The 16,169-nt window shown below is 38.9% G+C and overlaps 3 protein-coding genes across 8 annotated transcripts in view; 2 read left to right on the top strand and 1 right to left on the bottom strand.

Moving 5' to 3' along the window:
* Nucleotides 1-1,261: 1,261 nt before the first annotated feature.
* On the bottom strand, nucleotides 1,262-10,684 carry LOC114157937 (transmembrane prolyl 4-hydroxylase-like). The gene is made up of 9 exons (XM_028039208.1): nucleotides 10,286-10,684; nucleotides 9,870-9,951; nucleotides 5,330-5,526; nucleotides 5,106-5,196; nucleotides 4,004-4,166; nucleotides 3,721-3,906; nucleotides 3,455-3,545; nucleotides 3,234-3,357; nucleotides 1,262-3,032 (listed from the first exon to the last, which is right to left on the bottom strand). Exons 1-9 carry the CDS (start codon nucleotides 10,652-10,654, stop codon nucleotides 2,818-2,820), a joined length of 1,518 nt encoding a protein of 505 aa, XP_027895009.1. The 5' UTR covers nucleotides 10,655-10,684; the 3' UTR covers nucleotides 1,262-2,817.
* LOC114157994 (secreted frizzled-related protein 2) lies at nucleotides 5,796-9,845 on the top strand. Its single transcript, XM_028039325.1, has 4 exons — nucleotides 5,796-7,672; nucleotides 8,088-8,263; nucleotides 8,338-8,424; nucleotides 8,522-9,845. The coding sequence occupies exons 1-4, from the start codon at nucleotides 7,143-7,145 to the stop codon at nucleotides 8,839-8,841; spliced, it is 1,113 nt and encodes a 370-aa protein (XP_027895126.1). The 5' UTR covers nucleotides 5,796-7,142; the 3' UTR covers nucleotides 8,842-9,845.
* A 277-nt stretch (nucleotides 10,685-10,961) lies between the features above and the next one.
* LOC114157575 (cyclin-dependent kinase 17-like) overlaps nucleotides 10,962-16,169 on the top strand; it is a 49,922-nt gene continuing 44,714 nt past the window's right edge. For 5 of the 6 annotated variants that reach the window (XR_003598197.1, XM_028039069.1, XM_028038932.1 and 2 more), the window contains exon 1: nucleotides 10,962-11,089. Coding sequence is in view for 4 of the 6 variants with exons in the window: in XM_028039069.1 (XP_027894870.1) it covers nucleotides 11,037-11,089 (53 nt within the window). In the remaining 2 variants the exon portion in view is untranslated. Of the gene's footprint in view, nucleotides 11,090-12,557; nucleotides 12,911-16,169 lie in introns of those variants that run through there. The other variant, XM_028038878.1, reaches the window with a different exon arrangement.

Here is a 16,169-nt window from a genome sequence, read left to right as displayed (position 1 = left end):
CATTAGAAAATAAGGCTTCTGAGCAACAGTGCTGTCATTCTTTTTCTTAGCCTGGGTAAGAGGCTTCTGGCATTTGTGTATGATTCATGAGTGCGACAGTTAAAGCCCATGGATACATGTGTGTGTGGTAAGTCTTGATGCACTGACTCCAGGCACTGTACATGCCTTTAGAATGTCTCTCATATCCTTGACATGGTTTGGTATACAACTTTCCCAAGGCTGCAGTTATTGTTGACCTTTTCTGCAAGTTTTTCTTTCACTCAGCTTTCCATTCACATATTTGGACCCAGCATCCAGGATATGTTTTGAGTAATAGCATTTTCTGTGTTGCCCTCCTAGTTGCAGGTGTCTCTGTAAAGTCCGCAGTTCTGCACTGGACTTTGTAGGTCATAATTTAAATAACATTTGGTTAATAAAAATATTTTTGTCTTTGCTTTAAATATAATGTATTTTTTTCACAATATTGTTGGTTCTCACTTGCTGTCAAAATGTACAAACATGTAAACAAACTATATAATTGTAACTGATTTATATGCAAGCTTCACTCTATTATTTGAATTAAAATACATAAACTTTTCAGTGATACCTTATTTTACTGAGATTGCCTGTACCATAGGGGTAAGGAATAGAAAAACATTTAAATGCTGCCTACATGGTATCTTCCAGCAGACAATGGTTACAATTATAGGTGCCCAAAGTTTAGGATGGAAACCAATTCCAGTCTTCACCTCCATTTTAGAAACCTAAATTATCAGTGAAAGGGTCTGAGTTATAAATGTTACAAGGGACAAACATAATGTCTAAAACCAATGTAATGATAGTTAATAATGTTTGTGAGCTGTGATAACCTTTTTGACTTATTATTGCAGTCCTAAGTATTCTACTGTTAATTTTAGGGACTATCATGTGATTGTACAAAAACAGGTACCGTTAAAATTCAGGTTTAACTTATTAACATTTATAATTTATTAATGACATTAACAATTTTAAGAATTAACTTTTCCATCTCATGAGTTTGAAACATAACTTTTGAGTTATATTGCAGGAAAGGTCTTCTGCAAATATATCTGTATAACAGAGTTGTGTAAGTGAATGTATCTTGTGACATTAAAAAAGTGATTTTAAATTGTATTAATTGTGGTTTTAATCTTCGTCTAAATTAGTTTTGTTTCATGCTTCAGATTTGAGGGACATACTTGATGTTGGACGACATCTAGTGGCCAAAATGTGGGCCAACGTCATCACAAAAAAAACGCTCAAACACCGTTAATAAAACATAGCTTTATATAGTAAAACATTTCAACACATACAAGTACACACTTACAGATTGGGTGCAATGTCAACCATTTATAAATACCCAGGTCTTTAAATAAAATTACCAATTTGTGGTAATAAATAAATAAATAGTCTGAGACAATAAATATATTTTTGTGTGGAAAAAACACTCAGCAAAACATATCAAAGACCTACATTTGTCTTTTACCTGAAGGACTGTCTGTGTATTATTCGGTCCAGTCCATTTAAATCCTGACTCCTGGTTTTTCACAGGATGACAACAAAGTCCTATTAAATAACACTTCATGATAACAGATCATTGTCTCTGGACATAGATATGGAGTACAGAGCTAAAAGAAAAGATCTGAGAAACATTTTCCCTCAGGAAACACATTCACAGATGAGAATTGTGGTAACTTCTAACAAAAGGCTTCAATTTCAAAGCAATAAATAAGAAAATAAATAAGAATAACCTGAAGCAGGGGCAAAAGCCTCACAAACCAAAACAAAATGCACACTAGCTAGCTTATCTCTTACATTTGACTGCACGTTTTTGCATCTCTCCTCATTTTGTTTAGAAATAGCTATCGCTCTTTATCAGTTATATATTTTTAAGGTGCGGTTAAGGTTAGAAACATTTACACTCTTAAATTTCTGGATAATGTCTCTTATGAATTAAATTCTAGGGAATTGGCCCCATCAGTATTAAAATCATGATATTTTATGAAAAGAGATATGTGATGCTATTATGTGCAATTATCATATCGACTAAGAACAATGCAAAAGTCTAGAGCGTCCCTTTATCGCTTACATTTTGCACTTAAAGGCCCGACCTGCTTGTATGAAACTGATGTAGTCTTGAGATTTTCACAACTCTTTAATAATAACTAATTTAAATATATTTCTGTTCAATTCTTGTACCTGAAATGTGTCAAAAGAATGTCTTTTGAGCTCGGTAATCCATACAACATTAACCTATGAATCATTAAAGAACAAATAAAGGCATCTAAATCTAGTGCTGTGCCTACACAAACAATTTGACTGAGAACCAATAATAAACTGTCTTTTGCTGTTAAAGGTAAAAAAAAATCTAACAAAAACTGATCTTGGCTAAATTATTGCATAACCTCACTTAAGAAGTTGTGGCGTTTAGAAGAAACTGGCCAAGTGATGAAGAAATGAGGATTATGATATGACTTAAAGCAAATGATTAGCGTCTGCTGATCACAGCTTTAGAAAATAGAAACAAATTGAGCAAAGGCATAAAACTGGAACACAGATACATTATATATCAGCTGATCTTAGTGTTATGTAAGTTTTCAGCTCTTTGGGACTGACTTTTTAGTGTAAAAATGCTGTAATTTTAAAATGACGAGAACGTCTGGGTGCTTTATAGCAACATCTATAAAATAATGCGGGCTGCTCCTGACTTTTGCAAAGTTCTCCTCATCATCTGATGTGTAAATGTCAGTCAGACCTCACTAGACGGAATGACTCCATTTCCAAAGCAATGTTTTGATGTCATGTTGTTTCACAGTCTGGCTATAGATCCAGGTGGAGGTCGCTGTGTGACAGAGACTGATAGTGCTCATCCGTACCAGACTTGGCTTGATGCCTTTGAGCAACTAGTCTCTGGTAGCGAGCCTGCTGCTGGTGATCGGGGTCCACATTCACCCAGCTGTTGGCCACCCACTTTACTCCTCGCTTGACTGGACAATCACCATGCAGGGAGTACTCGTCTAACTCGCCCATCCAACCTGGAGAAACACGGAGGAAACAACAGCAAAGATGGTTTACTCAAACTTTTTGGTTTATATTAACACCAACATAGATACTAGAAATTAAAAAAGATGCTCATATTTGGATCTATTTTGATTCAGGTCTAAATATGAGCAACATGGGTTAATGAACACACTGTTAAGATTATGTATATAACAAAAGGTTGTTTGTTATTTTACCTCTGCCATCAGAGAGATGATTATACCAGAGGAGAGCTGTTCCAGCAGTTGGGGTCAGTCTCAGGTTCCCTTTGCCACACGCCTGTTGAGTGTCTGTCAAATCAACTCCATCCTGGACCAGAGCCTAAAATACACATAATCAATAAACATGAGGTGCCTACGCTTGGCTGCATTCCATAAAAATGCTTCATACAAACGGATGTACACAAATCCGAATTCACCTTCTCATCGTAAGTACGATTGTCAGCTACAGGAAAGGTACTTTCACCACCTTTCTCAACAGAGCTGAGGTAAAATAACACCGTCAAATACCTGAAGAAAAACAAGCAAACAAATAAAACAGAATAAAAGGAGTACTGATTCCTTAGTGGCTCAGTTTTTATTACATTTGATTATAAATAGCAAAATTTTGAAAGTCAAAGAGCAAATCTATATAATGCATCCTGCATTTCTGGACTCCAGATCTGAGATGCGAGCAGCTGCACACCTGCAGGAGACCTCTGTGAGAGCAGACGTGTTTCCTGCCAGCCGTGTGTGTGCACAGGTGGTCTCTGACTGAGACGAGCTGCTATCATAGTGAGCGTTGGTGAAGTCTCCGTGCTCGTAGCGGGAGACCTGCAGTGGCTCACTTAGTTCCAGAAGTGCAGAGGGCAGACGAGTCAGAGCGATTACTCTGAGCAGGAGACAGGAGGAAACAAAAGAAAAGTGCTCCATTTTAATACAAGCTGTATGTGTGAAGCAAAATGGGGGAAGTGTGTATGGATAGGGACCTTTTCCTGAGGGTTTGCAGAACGCGGTGAGATCCAAGCCCCTGAAAGAGCCATGTATGTCTGTTTCTCTGCTTAAAGTGACTATGCAGGCTCCCGCTTCGCTGTTGTCGTGGACGCTGGGACACATCATAAACACGCCGAAACTCTCCGAGTGTCAGTATTCCTGCAAGGCACATAGCAAAATGGAGATCTCATTAAACAAGTCTTCCAGTATGCAGGGTTGTGATTCCAGTTCAGTGGAATGAATTCCTGAATTCCTGTTTAGTGAAAAACCTTTCTGGTTCCTGGTTTTTAGTCATTTCTTCTTTGTTCAGCCATGTGCTGATTCATCCAGCTAAAATTGTCCTGAGTTCCCCTGGGAGACCCGTGTCCCAGTCGCAACAATAGCTCTGGGGTGCCATAGCAGAGGTGACTAGAGGACAAGGGAGTTGGGGAATACAGGGTATCCGGGGGAAAATTAAGTGAAAGGCCTGGCAGACAATCGGGTTTTAATGAGATAGGACGAGGCCCTTCCGGATGTGGAGGACGCCTGGCACAATGGTATTGGGTCAAAACGGTGTCACCCCTCTTCCTGCCTTAACAAACACTCGCACGCAACTGCAGCCACAAGTCAGCTATTTACAGTCTCTTCTTCAACAGCAGGGACCACACACACAAACACACAGATAAATTTCAAGAATTCTGAAAATGTATCCAAAGATCTTAGAGAAAAGCCAACTGAAGTTCTAAAAATGAATCCACATTTTTAAGTTTTGAAGGTTTCTACATATTTTTACAACAAACCTGCATATTTTTCAGAGTAAAATATCCAGAGTTCTCAATATTTTTTTAAATCCCAAACAAAAAAAAAATAAGGTCAGGTTTTGAAATAGAAACAAAAAGCACACTCTGTAAGAGAGTGGATGAGTTGAAAGACAAGAAAATCTGGAAATAAATGTTCACTTATTAGCACTTATTTTCTTTTCTCATAATTATTCAGACATGAAAAATACCTCTATCAAATTCCAGACCATCCTATTCTGCATAGCAATCCAGCGTTTTCTGTACTATTACCCAGAGCACTTAGAAATACAGTATGCATATGAGTTACAGAAGAATTAACCTGTTGGAGAAGCTTCCAGGCCAGTCAGTATTTGCCGTAAGTTATCAGGGCTTAACCACGTCCCATCTCGAGAACGAGAATGACTCACAATCTAGAAGGGAAACAAAATCTTTTGTCGTTTCACAAAAAAAGGCAAACCATAACTTAACAATTCATAATTTCCATTTTAGAAATGTATATTCCTCCTGCATCTGAATGTGGGTGTGCTGTTATCCTGAGGATACCTCTTGCTTCTGAAGAAACCCGTCTTGGTTCAGGTCCAACAGATGGAAGACCTCTTCCGTGCTTAGAGAAAACAGCGGCTGGTTTAACTCTGTTTGATCTTGGCTAGGTGTTGCTGCCTGGCTGTCCATCAGACCTTTGAGCTGGGCCAGCTGTATCACCACACGGCACTCCTCCTCGGATAGGAAACCAGGGATCTCTGCAGAAAAACATGAAAACACATCAATAAATGTTATCAGGCAACACACAGATACCACAAATTCGATGTGAAAGACCAACATAAATCAGTGCAGATGGAAGGGAAAACATACGGTTTCAAACTTCTTCGCAACTTAAACGCTGAAAAGTGTGCCGCTCATTTGCATTTACCGGATCACCTTTTGCTACAATCGCCTCAGGGTGTGTTTTTCTTATTTCTAGTCTGATCTGACTAAAGTAGTTTATGCCATATATTTATATCTCTAAATAAGTTTTATTTTGGCACTTACTGTAAAAAAAAAAAAAAAAAAAAAAAGGTAGGAAGGTACAGTAAATATCAGAATATTTACATGAAGGTCCTCCTATAAGGCATAATGAGTAAATGAACTGTGCATCTAACGAGTGCAGGTTATTCCCCTCAGTCTGTCTACATTGAGCCTCTTGTGGTATAGCCTGTCCCTCAAGCAGCTTTAATGAGTGGCAACATAGAGAAAGGAAGCACCGGCGTTAAGGAATTAGAAAATGCTAAAATCAATTACCATAATGCAGGAACACAATTTAAATCTGCTATCCTTGTTCTCATTTCACACAACCTAAAACTACCTCATTGTATTGAATGAAAGCAAAATAAAGGCCAAGTCAGTTTTTTCATCTGTTCCAATTTCCAAAATCTTCTCCAGATTGATTGGCAGTCGAATCTTAAACATGCATATTACTAAATGCATGTAGTTATTATGATGCACTGTTTAATCATTTGCCTTTTCTCTCCTGCAACCCATCTATGTCTCTATGTCGTGACCCCTTTGGATAAAGAGCTTCCGGCAGGTTGGTTGCTTGTACAGTAGAAGCCTTGTTTGGCAACCATGTCTTTTATACTGTACCCTTGGTTAATTCCCATTGTCCAGTCAAGCCTCATTAATCTGGACAACTGATATGAATGAAGAGGGACCGAGACTTCCTCTTCTCCCCCCATGGCTGTCTGTCTTTCTCCCCCGGAAAGGAAGTGACCTGCTTGTCAGAGCAGGAATCAGGCCATGGCGACGCAGTGGGACATTTTGTTTATATCCTCTGCACATGCTCGCACATGTAGAGCTGCCCATACAGAGTTCAGTTGTTGTTAACTTGGTCAATAATTACCTCAGGCTCTGAGGAAATCATTGTTTCCAATATTACCGGCATTTTAATCATTCAGTGTACAGAGTTACATACAATTATAGAGATTAGAAATCTTCTCTGCAGTCCTGAGTCAATGCTAGTAGCCTCCACAAAGAGTAAAGGACATTCTCTACCAAGGACTAAATGTGGTCCTCGATTTAAAGTGTAAAGAAGAAGAAGAAGAAGAAAAATGTCAATTTAAAAGTTGTTTATAAAAACATCCCCTTACAAAATCTAAAATCTGACAAACAATATTAAATTTACTCAATAAATTAATGCACTTCTTTCCTGGCACCCCGTCCCTACCTCCTACAGCACTCTACACCTCCCCTTTTCTGTTTCTATGCAAATCTGTTCACCACCCACTATAAATACATCCATTCTGACAACATCTCCTCCACTTTAACCAAGAGATCATCGTCACTTCTTGATTTCCCCCCCCGTTATAACTTTCTGACAACAATGTTCTCCCAGTTAGCTTCTTTGCTCCTTCTCCTCATACTTGCTGAGTCCAGCAAACTGGTGAGTCTACGCAGAGGTCAAGCACAGCTGGACGGACATATCAGGACAGAAGACGTGCTTCAATCTGTGCTTAAGGACCAGGGCAGAGACCTGACAAGTGTGGACAGCAGGAAAGAAGATGTATTTGGAGATTTTCCTTCTTCAAAGCAAGGAATTGCAGCTGCAGCAGAGGACGGAGAAGCGTGGGGAGAGCCTGGTGCTCCGTCTAACTTCAGATCCACACACTTAATAAGCGATGGTAAACTGTGGGATCCCCGGTTCTCTTCTCGATGTGTGCCAATCCCTTCCAGTATGGCCTTGTGCCACAACATTGGCTATGACACCATGCGGATCCCTAACCTCCTAGGCCATGATTCCCCAGCTGAGGCTGTCCAGCAGAGCGCCAGCTGGTTGCCACTGTTGGCCAGAGAGTGCCATCCAGACGCTCGCATTTTCCTCTGCTCTCTTTTTTCTCCGATCTGCCTAGACAGGTATGTTTTGTTTCCACAAAGTAGAATAGAATGTGTCAAAAAAAAAAAAAACTGACTCAAAAGACTGTGGCGTTCTTTTTTTGTCATTTCTTAGAGCCATTAGCACTGCAGCAAATTGCACCTTAGAATAAGAGTTTCAAGAGGGAAAAGAAAGATCGAGAAAGAACACTTTTTTCAACCAAAACCGACAGGGTCATCAACAGATAACACCATTTAGAAATGATGCTAATTGGTGCTAATCTCAGAAAAAAAAAATGCTATGGTTTCACACAGAAACTTTAGTTAATCACAGGACAATTGTCTCCTTTTTATTACATTAGCATATTTTAGCTGGGTGGTGTGTATTCCTAAATCTATTTAAAATCTTTCTTCTAATCTCTGCTGTCCATTTCCCTCTCCATGCCATCTTTGACAGGTTTATCTCCCCTTGCAGAAGTTTGTGTGAATCTGTGCGGGACAGCTGTGCCCCAATCATGAGTTGCTATGGCTACCCCTGGCCTGAAATCCTGCGATGTGACCAGTATCCTGCAGACCACCTCGTGTGCATCTCCTCCATCACCAACACAACTGCTTACACTGGGGCGCGCGAAAGTGAGCAACCGCACACGTGTGATTGAGTCGAGTTCATTAAACCAATTATTCAATTGGTGGTTTAACGGTTTCAGTGCCTCAGGCAAGCTGTCGGGACTGTGAGCTGGAGGAGACCTCCTCCCCAAAAGAGACACTGGAGACCTTCTGTAGGAATGATTTTGGTGAGTACCGACATGTCTCCTGTAACAAAAACACTCTGCTTCTTTTATTGAAAACAAAAGTCAATATTGCATTTCTGTTTATCTATTATCCTCCCAGTTGTGAAGCTGCGTCTGACGAGGCTTAGGTATAGTCCAGTAAGTCTATCTCAGTTCTCATTGGCTGCTAAGCTGGATGTCTTAAAGCGCGGGTCTCTACTAGGTGAACAGATTCGCTCACGCATTGAACTATGGCTAGAGAGAGATGCCACATGTGTTCGGAACATGACCCGACAGCATCCACGAGGCGGCACCTTCCTAGTAACTGGGACAGTCCAGGGGGAACGCCTGGTGGTCAATAAGGCTTATGCTTGGCAAAGACAAGACAGAAGCCTCACTGCAGCTGTGCGCAAGTGGAAAAGTCACAGGTGCAGGAACTAACATCTTGCAGAATCTTAGAACATTCTGAGTGTGAGATCAACCACCCGGGGTGGATAGAGTTTAGAAGCTTGCCATAAAGCTACAGCTTTAATTATTTGTTTGACGTTTTAAAAGGAATTCAAAGCAGTTTAGGACTGAAAATGATAGTTACAGCACATTCAGGAATGAGAAACTGTCACCATGAAAGCTGATCATAAATGATGATGGGAAGATGATAGGAAATAAAATGTAAATATGGTGTTTCTAAACTTTAACTTGATGTTGATGGTTTATATATTTCTAATTAATTTCCTTATTGAGTTTTATTTCTACCCAAATATGCTTATTGTATTTTCTAATTAATAATGGTGAAGCAAAAAATCTATCTGTTTCATTCTTTATACATATGTATATATTTCTGAAGGTCGTTGTTGAATTGTGAAAAAATGCATCCCGTGTTTTTTGAATAAATTTTGTTAAATAAATATTGCAGCATCATTTCTGTCACTTTAATTTTGTTTAATAATTTTTACAAAATAAACCATATTTCTAAAAACGTCAGTTTTACTTATGGGGAAATGCAGTTACATCTGAAATGTAACTTCCACATTATTTTTTTTCCTGAGCCTAACAGCTGTCATGTCTATTATAATCTGGATGTTCACTGCCTTCTGAGTATGAAAGATAGAACAACTTTTCTTAAAAACCCATTTAGGGATCTACAAAAGTGGCACATTTAATTATTTTCTGTTCTATTTTATTGTTAATTGGGGAAAATTCCATTCTTCTTTGAAAAGCATTTTGCAGTGTGTTTCATAGCTGCCATGTACACTCAAGTTACCCTCTCTGATAGTGTTTCTAGGCGTTCTGTCAAAGTGGCTGTATCAGGCATAGCTTGCTAACGTTGCAGACGCCTCAAGTGGCTGCAGGACAGTTCATGTTTTCAAATCAAAGACTGTGAACCACTCTTTGTGATTAAATAGCAACACAAAATGCAACTGAGTTTTTCACAGATAGCAGGTTTCATTCAAATGTTACAATTTACTTACCAAACAGCAAAGGTTTCAGACTGAGTGTTTTCATCTGGTGTGTTCTGTCTGGTACTACAGACACATGTTGAACATGTCCAACCTGGATGAGCACAGAACATAGTTTTAATTTAATGTAGAAAAAGTGAGGAACTGCGTGCATATATCTGCAAACCAATATGGGCTGTTTTCTTTTCCTATTTATGTGTAACCTATGTTTTGCTTGATATATGGACATGCTGCAAAATAATTTCCCATTGAGAAAAATAAAATTACCATTACCATTTAACTTTGCTAATGACTTAGCAGTTTTCTACTTGTAATTGCTTAAAATACTCACTCTCAAGCAGTACTGTCTCATATTACATTTGTGATCAGTGTTGGGAGGAATCAAACCAGGAAATTTAAGTTCTTATAAATTATACCAAAGCTCTTACCCGTATCCCCTCCATACGATGTAGGCTGAAACTCTGACTGTATTCCTCCACATGTAACTCTCTCCCCGATGGAGCAGGTTGGGGCAAGCGCCTGTCCGTGTTGATGACTGCAGCAGGGGACGCCCCATCTCCACTTACTAAATCCCCGGGGCCGTTGTTGTAGTGCACGTAGAGTAGTAGGGCGATGACATTCAAGATGTAAACATGGAAGAAGACCATGACCACCACGAAGTAAGCCCGAGAGCAAACATTGCTTCTCTGGATGTGCAGCCGAGTGGATCGAAGAGGAGGAATATTGTAAGGCGGTGATAACGGCTTCAGGCTGATATCTTCGTGTTCCAATAAATCTTCTTGAGCTTCATCCATCATTTACAACACACAGTTAGATATTATATTAAAGTGTTTACAGTGTAATGTAAAAACACAAACCAGCCAGTCTTGAGCTATCTTGTAAAATGTTAGCTAGCTATTTACATTAGCATATTTGGGCTGTTTAGCTAGCTACAGAGTTAGCCCCATTGCAAACTCCTGTTTTTTTCAAGAAAAAAACGACACTACCGTGTCGGCTACTGTTACCCGACGAATCAGGACAGCATCGATTGAGTAACCAAGTGCAGTGACAATCGTTTTCTTTAATAAATACATGTGTCGTCATTATATAAAATCTCCTAATCCCGTTCCAGCTAACTGACAGCTGCACTGCCCCTGACAACCTGCCTAGCAACAAGACAGACCGCGATATTCGTTGTTCATGAGCAGCTGCAAAGTGTTAGCGACCTCTACCGGCCAGTGCCCAATATCAAGGTATGTTTAAATGATATTTCCTCTACATTTCAAATTGTAGCAGAAGGAAAACATTGTCGGTTGATTTTCTTACAATTTAAGGTAAGCGTGTGTTCGCAGAATGCTGAAACGGACGTACCAATTTGTTAAGTGATTCTGTGAAATGCTCTGAGGTCTGCAGCCTTTAAAATGCAATTTTTGCTCTCAGTGCAGCTAAATAAACCCCAATCAGAGCCACAAATGTTATACATGACTACTTGAAAAAAGACAACGTATATATATATATATATATATATATATATATATATATTTTTTTTTTTTTTTTTCAAAAATAAATGTGCTGTCATTTTTAAAAGAACCACCATTTTATTTTTGTTTCTTAAATAAGAAAAACACTAAACTTTAGCAAAAGGAGGATTGGTACGTTTTTATTCCATAGGATGCTGATATGTGTGAACAATTATGTATAAAGGCATATAGCTTCAACTTGTCGAGAACAATTGGTGTAAACATTATTTCTGGTACTTGTCATTCTGTTGTGGGAAAGCTGCTAAAACCACTATTTGTCGTATGTATATTTAAAAACAATTTTCAGTCGTTTATCATTTTTATCCAAAGTTATAAAGAGCCATTGAGAAATTTCTAAGGAGCCACTTGGCTTTCTAGAGCTCCAGGTTGCAGACCCCCAGCGTGGGCGAAGAAATTAAATAAAAAAATATTAATAATTTAAGAAAAAAAATGTACATCATTATTGGTGATAATAATGCTTATTATATAATCATGACGCCAGATTTAACCATTTGATTCTAGATATCAAATAACGCAAACACGACACACTTCCCTTATTTAGCCGCAAGGTGGCGACAAAACGCATGCCAGAGACTCCCAACTGTGCTGTGTCATTTGTGACAAACGACGTAATATGTCGAGGCTGCCGGGTGATACTCAGAAAAATAATTTCTTTTACAAACGCAGCAATAAGGAAATGTTGGAATCGAGTGAACACAATTTCAAAAAAGATGGGAAACATTAATCTCGTTCAAAGTCTACTATAAATGTGTAAAATATTCATACCATATGTGCACCACCAAAAAAAGAAGGGGGGGTGGGGGGAATCAAAAAAGTTTAAAATCTTTTGAGTTGGTTTTTAATGGGGCAGACGAAAGGTGACAACTGCTGTCGATTTATTCCCGGCGCCAGCTAACGAGTTGTGGATCATAGTACTTAATTTCCATAATTGCCATGCATTATTTACTTGAATTTTCTCAGAGGTGCACATTTAAATACAGATCAGTTTGGATAATGAAGGCTAATCTCCCCTGGTGATGTTGCCCCTCAAATTATTCCATCTGACTCTACTTTTTTAAGACAGAGGGGATAAAGGTGGGGGTGAACGTGAAAGGGTCTAATACACTCTCCCTTAAAAACACACACACACACACACACACACACACACACACACACATACACACACACGCAGGCAAACGTAAACCCCTTGCGGTGTTTTCCGGGATCACGCCACTGCTTCCACTTGGGATCCACACAGCAGCAGCGATATGGCTGATCATCACCGGACGGGACGGCACTGAATATGAGCCAAAGTTTGACCCGAATTATCGTTTATTACTGATTAACAATGCACTTTGTCGGGGCACGGGACGCTGCCACACGTCGACCGACGCTGGGATAGGAATTACCGGACGGGGGAACGATTAGTTTGGGGATTTTGTTTTACAGCAAAGTAGTTGGAGGAACTTGTCGCAGTGGCTCCAGTCCCAGTGTGCTGCCTGGATTACCACATACAAGCGGAACAATAGTCTCCTGCGGCAGGAACACGAGCAGGTCGGTGTGGTTTGTTTATGTTGGGCCCTGTCCTCACTGCCTGTTTTAACTAGTCAGGATGATGTGGAAATAACAAGCACAGAAACCATTTCTGTCGCCCTCCCCCTCACTGACATTGCAGGTGTATGCTCATTATTAGACTCGCTGAAAGAAATGGTGTAACCCTGCGTAAGCAGTTGTGTATACCTAATGCGGATAGTTTGGTAATCTCCTTAAATCACAACAGAAATGGGAATCGCTTTAAATTAGTCGCACCATTGAGAGATTTCGATAAATGGCGATACTGTGAGTACAGCAGTACAAACCCAGGCAAAGTCCCCGGAGGATTATGTTTGTAAATTCCCGATACTTTTTTACTTTCGTAAAGTGTTTCCTATTTCAACACAAGCACAGTCCCAGGGTTTTCCCTGCTCCTGTTTCCTGAATTGTTTCGGCCGGCGGCAGGGCAACTTTTTCTTTGCCCTGCCTGATTCTCCTCTTCTCGGATACTTGAGTCAGGAAAACACGGGGAGAGAGAAACTGACCGAAAGCACTAAAGGCCTGGAAGGTAGCGGAATCTCTGCCAGCCTGGACTAAGGTGAAAACTTGAAGAGCTGGGTTTGGTTTCTCGTTTTGCGCCTAATGTTCCGCGCTTCCTCCAGTCATGTCATGTTACCCGGAGATCACCGGGACATGCGCTTCCGAATGTGACGGGCTGCCAGTGCTGCAGTCCTGCGGTTCTTCCAATAACATCGGCAATAAGCCCTTATACACGTCAAAAACGGCCATGGTGGTATAATTATGCAGTTTGCGTGGGTCAGAGTAGCAACAAAATGTTTGCAGTGAGTTGGGAGTATCATTTAGTGGTAAATTATTGATATCAGTCCCAGTGTGGGATGCACAGATTGAAAGTAATGCCTCTCACATCAGTTCACTCGTCCTTATGATGAAATGTTGAACCTGAAATCCCCCCAAAAATTGTGGCTGTTTTTGAAAGTTTTAAGTTTTGTTTTTATTCCATTATAATTTCCTACATATCCCTATTTTATTGGTTTTTTGTGCTATAGGTGATTGTTGTTAATATTAGTAATATGTTTTTTTGTAAATGCACACTACACTGACAAAACAAGCAGTTTGAATTTAATTGAATTAATTTGAACATTCTGCCTAGCTTTATTTGAATCAGTTTTTTGAGTACATGCTTGAAAGTTAAAAGACACTTAATTTAAATACCTTATATACTTAGTCAGATAAATTACTTAAATTTCTGCTGACATTTGATATAATATTGCTCATCTCATTACTTATCTTGCATAAGAAAATATACATACATAGTTTGTTATTATTAAGATATGAAATGTTACTGAAATAGCTGATGTATAAATTTTTTAAATCTATTCCAACAAGGTGGCATGGTACATGTCCTTACAACTACAGTGAAAATCTGCTGTTCACTGACAAGGAATGCTTCAGGGTCACAAAGTTTAGCTAGCTTAGCTTAGCATCAGCGTAGGGGTGGATGATATAGCAGAAAAATGTGTCATAATATAAAGGTTTTATATCAGTCATTGATATTTTCCATACCATCCACAGCTCTAAAGCTTCATCAGCTCTGTCGCTAAACGACTTAAAAGTTAAATTTAACACTAAAATTCTTACTGGAGTACAGAAACTTTCTTAATTGTAAATCTTGTTAAAGTTTCCAAGTTTTGGTCAGTTTATATGCCTTCCTTATGGAGTCTACTAAACATATCAACCTCACTGTTCGTTGCTGTTCACCGTACACTGCAAATGATTTGTTATTAAAATAATTAAAATAATAGCATTTGCCAACTACATAAAATGGCTGCTGAAAGAAAGAAAGAAAGAAAATTAAATGGTTGATATTTTATTCTCTCCAAAACTAACTTTTATAGTGTAATGTAGTTTCACTTCATATCTTTTTATCTGGTAAGAAGAATTGCAGTCATCAAATATGCCTTACCGAAGTGAGTTAAGCAAAATATACCATAATAATAATGATAATAAGATGTACAGTGGACTCCTGGTATTATCAGGAGTTAGAGACAGCTGAAATTCTTGAGATCGCCTCTAAAAACACAAGCAAAATTAAATTTTATTAAAATGTTATGCGATAGACTATTTACCAAGGCTTCACAGTATTGGTAGCACTGTTGCCTTGCAGCAAGAAGACCCCAGGTTTGAATCCTGTCCTGAGGTCTCTTCTGTGTGGAGTTTGCTTGTTCAAAATGAAAACAACAACAACAACAACAACAATAATAATAATAATAATACAGACCTTTTGGGCACATAAATAACCCGTGTGTGTGGGTTTTCTTTGAGTGTTAATTGGTCTCTCTTGCTTAAGTGTAGTTTTGTGTGTGCATGGTTGTTTGTCCTTTGTGTGTCTGTATGTCACCCTGTGATGGACTGAATGTGCAAGAATCTCTGCTTCCCGATGTGAAAAGCTGGGGGAGACAAAGGCCAAAATACAAGCAGTGGAAAGTGCAGCAATGTTGCTACTATAAAGTAAGAAATAATACTTCTGTAAAGCACAGCATGTGGAGTAATTTTTGTATTTGTATTTGTTCCCAATGTTTCTACTGGTTTGTGAGCACAAAATGTGAAGGTGAATGTAACAAAGTTTCAGTTTGTGACTTCTGCATGTTTTAGATGTGTTTATTTTCCAGCACACCTGATTCAAATAATTGCATGACCTCCTCTGTAGCCATCAAATCCTGCAGAAACCTCTCTTAATCACCCATTCATTTACGTGTTTGGAAGGAAGGAGACACGTAAAATGTGCAGGTCAGGGGTAGTTGAGGACCAATTTTGGGAGCCAGTGTTATAGAGGATCCTACTAATAGTATAATGGCCAAACAGAAAGAAAATAGCTTCTCATGAAAAGTGGAGTTTTTGATACTGTATAAGGATGGAATTTAGGGAAAATTGAGATTTTTTTTTTGTTTGAACTCTTCTTGTGGTGTAAAATAGAATATTTATGTTCTATTTTTTAAGGAAATATTAGAAAGTCATCTTGAAAGTGCAGGAAAAGTGTTTGGTGAATATCTTCATGTGATTTAGACAGATAATTTAATTCAAGATGCAAAATACAAAGGGCCCTATTGCACTATTTTGGTAAATAAATTTTGTGCATAAGAATTCTTTTGAAAGTCTGAAAGCAGAACTAACTTGTAAAATAAAAGCGAAATTGAGGAAAGGCTCCTTATCCAGATGGCGCACATCATCTGTGAAACGTGGAGGAGGCAGTGCATGAATG

The sequence above is a fragment of the Xiphophorus couchianus genome, chromosome 1 (assembly GCF_001444195.1).
Source record: "Xiphophorus couchianus chromosome 1, X_couchianus-1.0, whole genome shotgun sequence".
Taxonomy (NCBI): Eukaryota; Metazoa; Chordata; class Actinopteri; order Cyprinodontiformes; family Poeciliidae; genus Xiphophorus; species Xiphophorus couchianus.
This window is presented reverse-complemented; position numbering and strand designations above follow the sequence as displayed.

What these genes read in the sequence shown, in the direction of transcription:
- LOC114157937 (XM_028039208.1), bottom strand. Translation starts at nt 10,654, where the DNA reads ATGATGGATGAAGCTCAAGAAGATTTATTGGAACACGAAGATATCAGC. An exon ending in TCTGAAACCTTTGCTGTTTG is followed by an intron (nt 5,527 to 9,869) that starts GTAAGTAAATTG and finishes GTTTTTCTGCAG; the next exon opens with AGATCCCTGGTTTCCTATCC. An exon ending in TCATCTCTCTGATGGCAGAG is followed by an intron (nt 3,033 to 3,233) that starts GTAAAATAACAA and finishes GTGTTTCTCCAG; the next exon opens with GTTGGATGGGCGAGTTAGAC.
- LOC114157994 (XM_028039325.1), top strand. Translation starts at nt 7,143, where the DNA reads ATGTTCTCCCAGTTAGCTTCTTTGCTCCTTCTCCTCATACTTGCTGAG. An exon ending in TCTCCGATCTGCCTAGACAG is followed by an intron (nt 7,673 to 8,087) that starts GTATGTTTTGTT and finishes CATCTTTGACAG; the next exon opens with GTTTATCTCCCCTTGCAGAA. An exon ending in TTACACTGGGGCGCGCGAAA is followed by an intron (nt 8,264 to 8,337) that starts GTGAGCAACCGC and finishes TAACGGTTTCAG; the next exon opens with TGCCTCAGGCAAGCTGTCGG.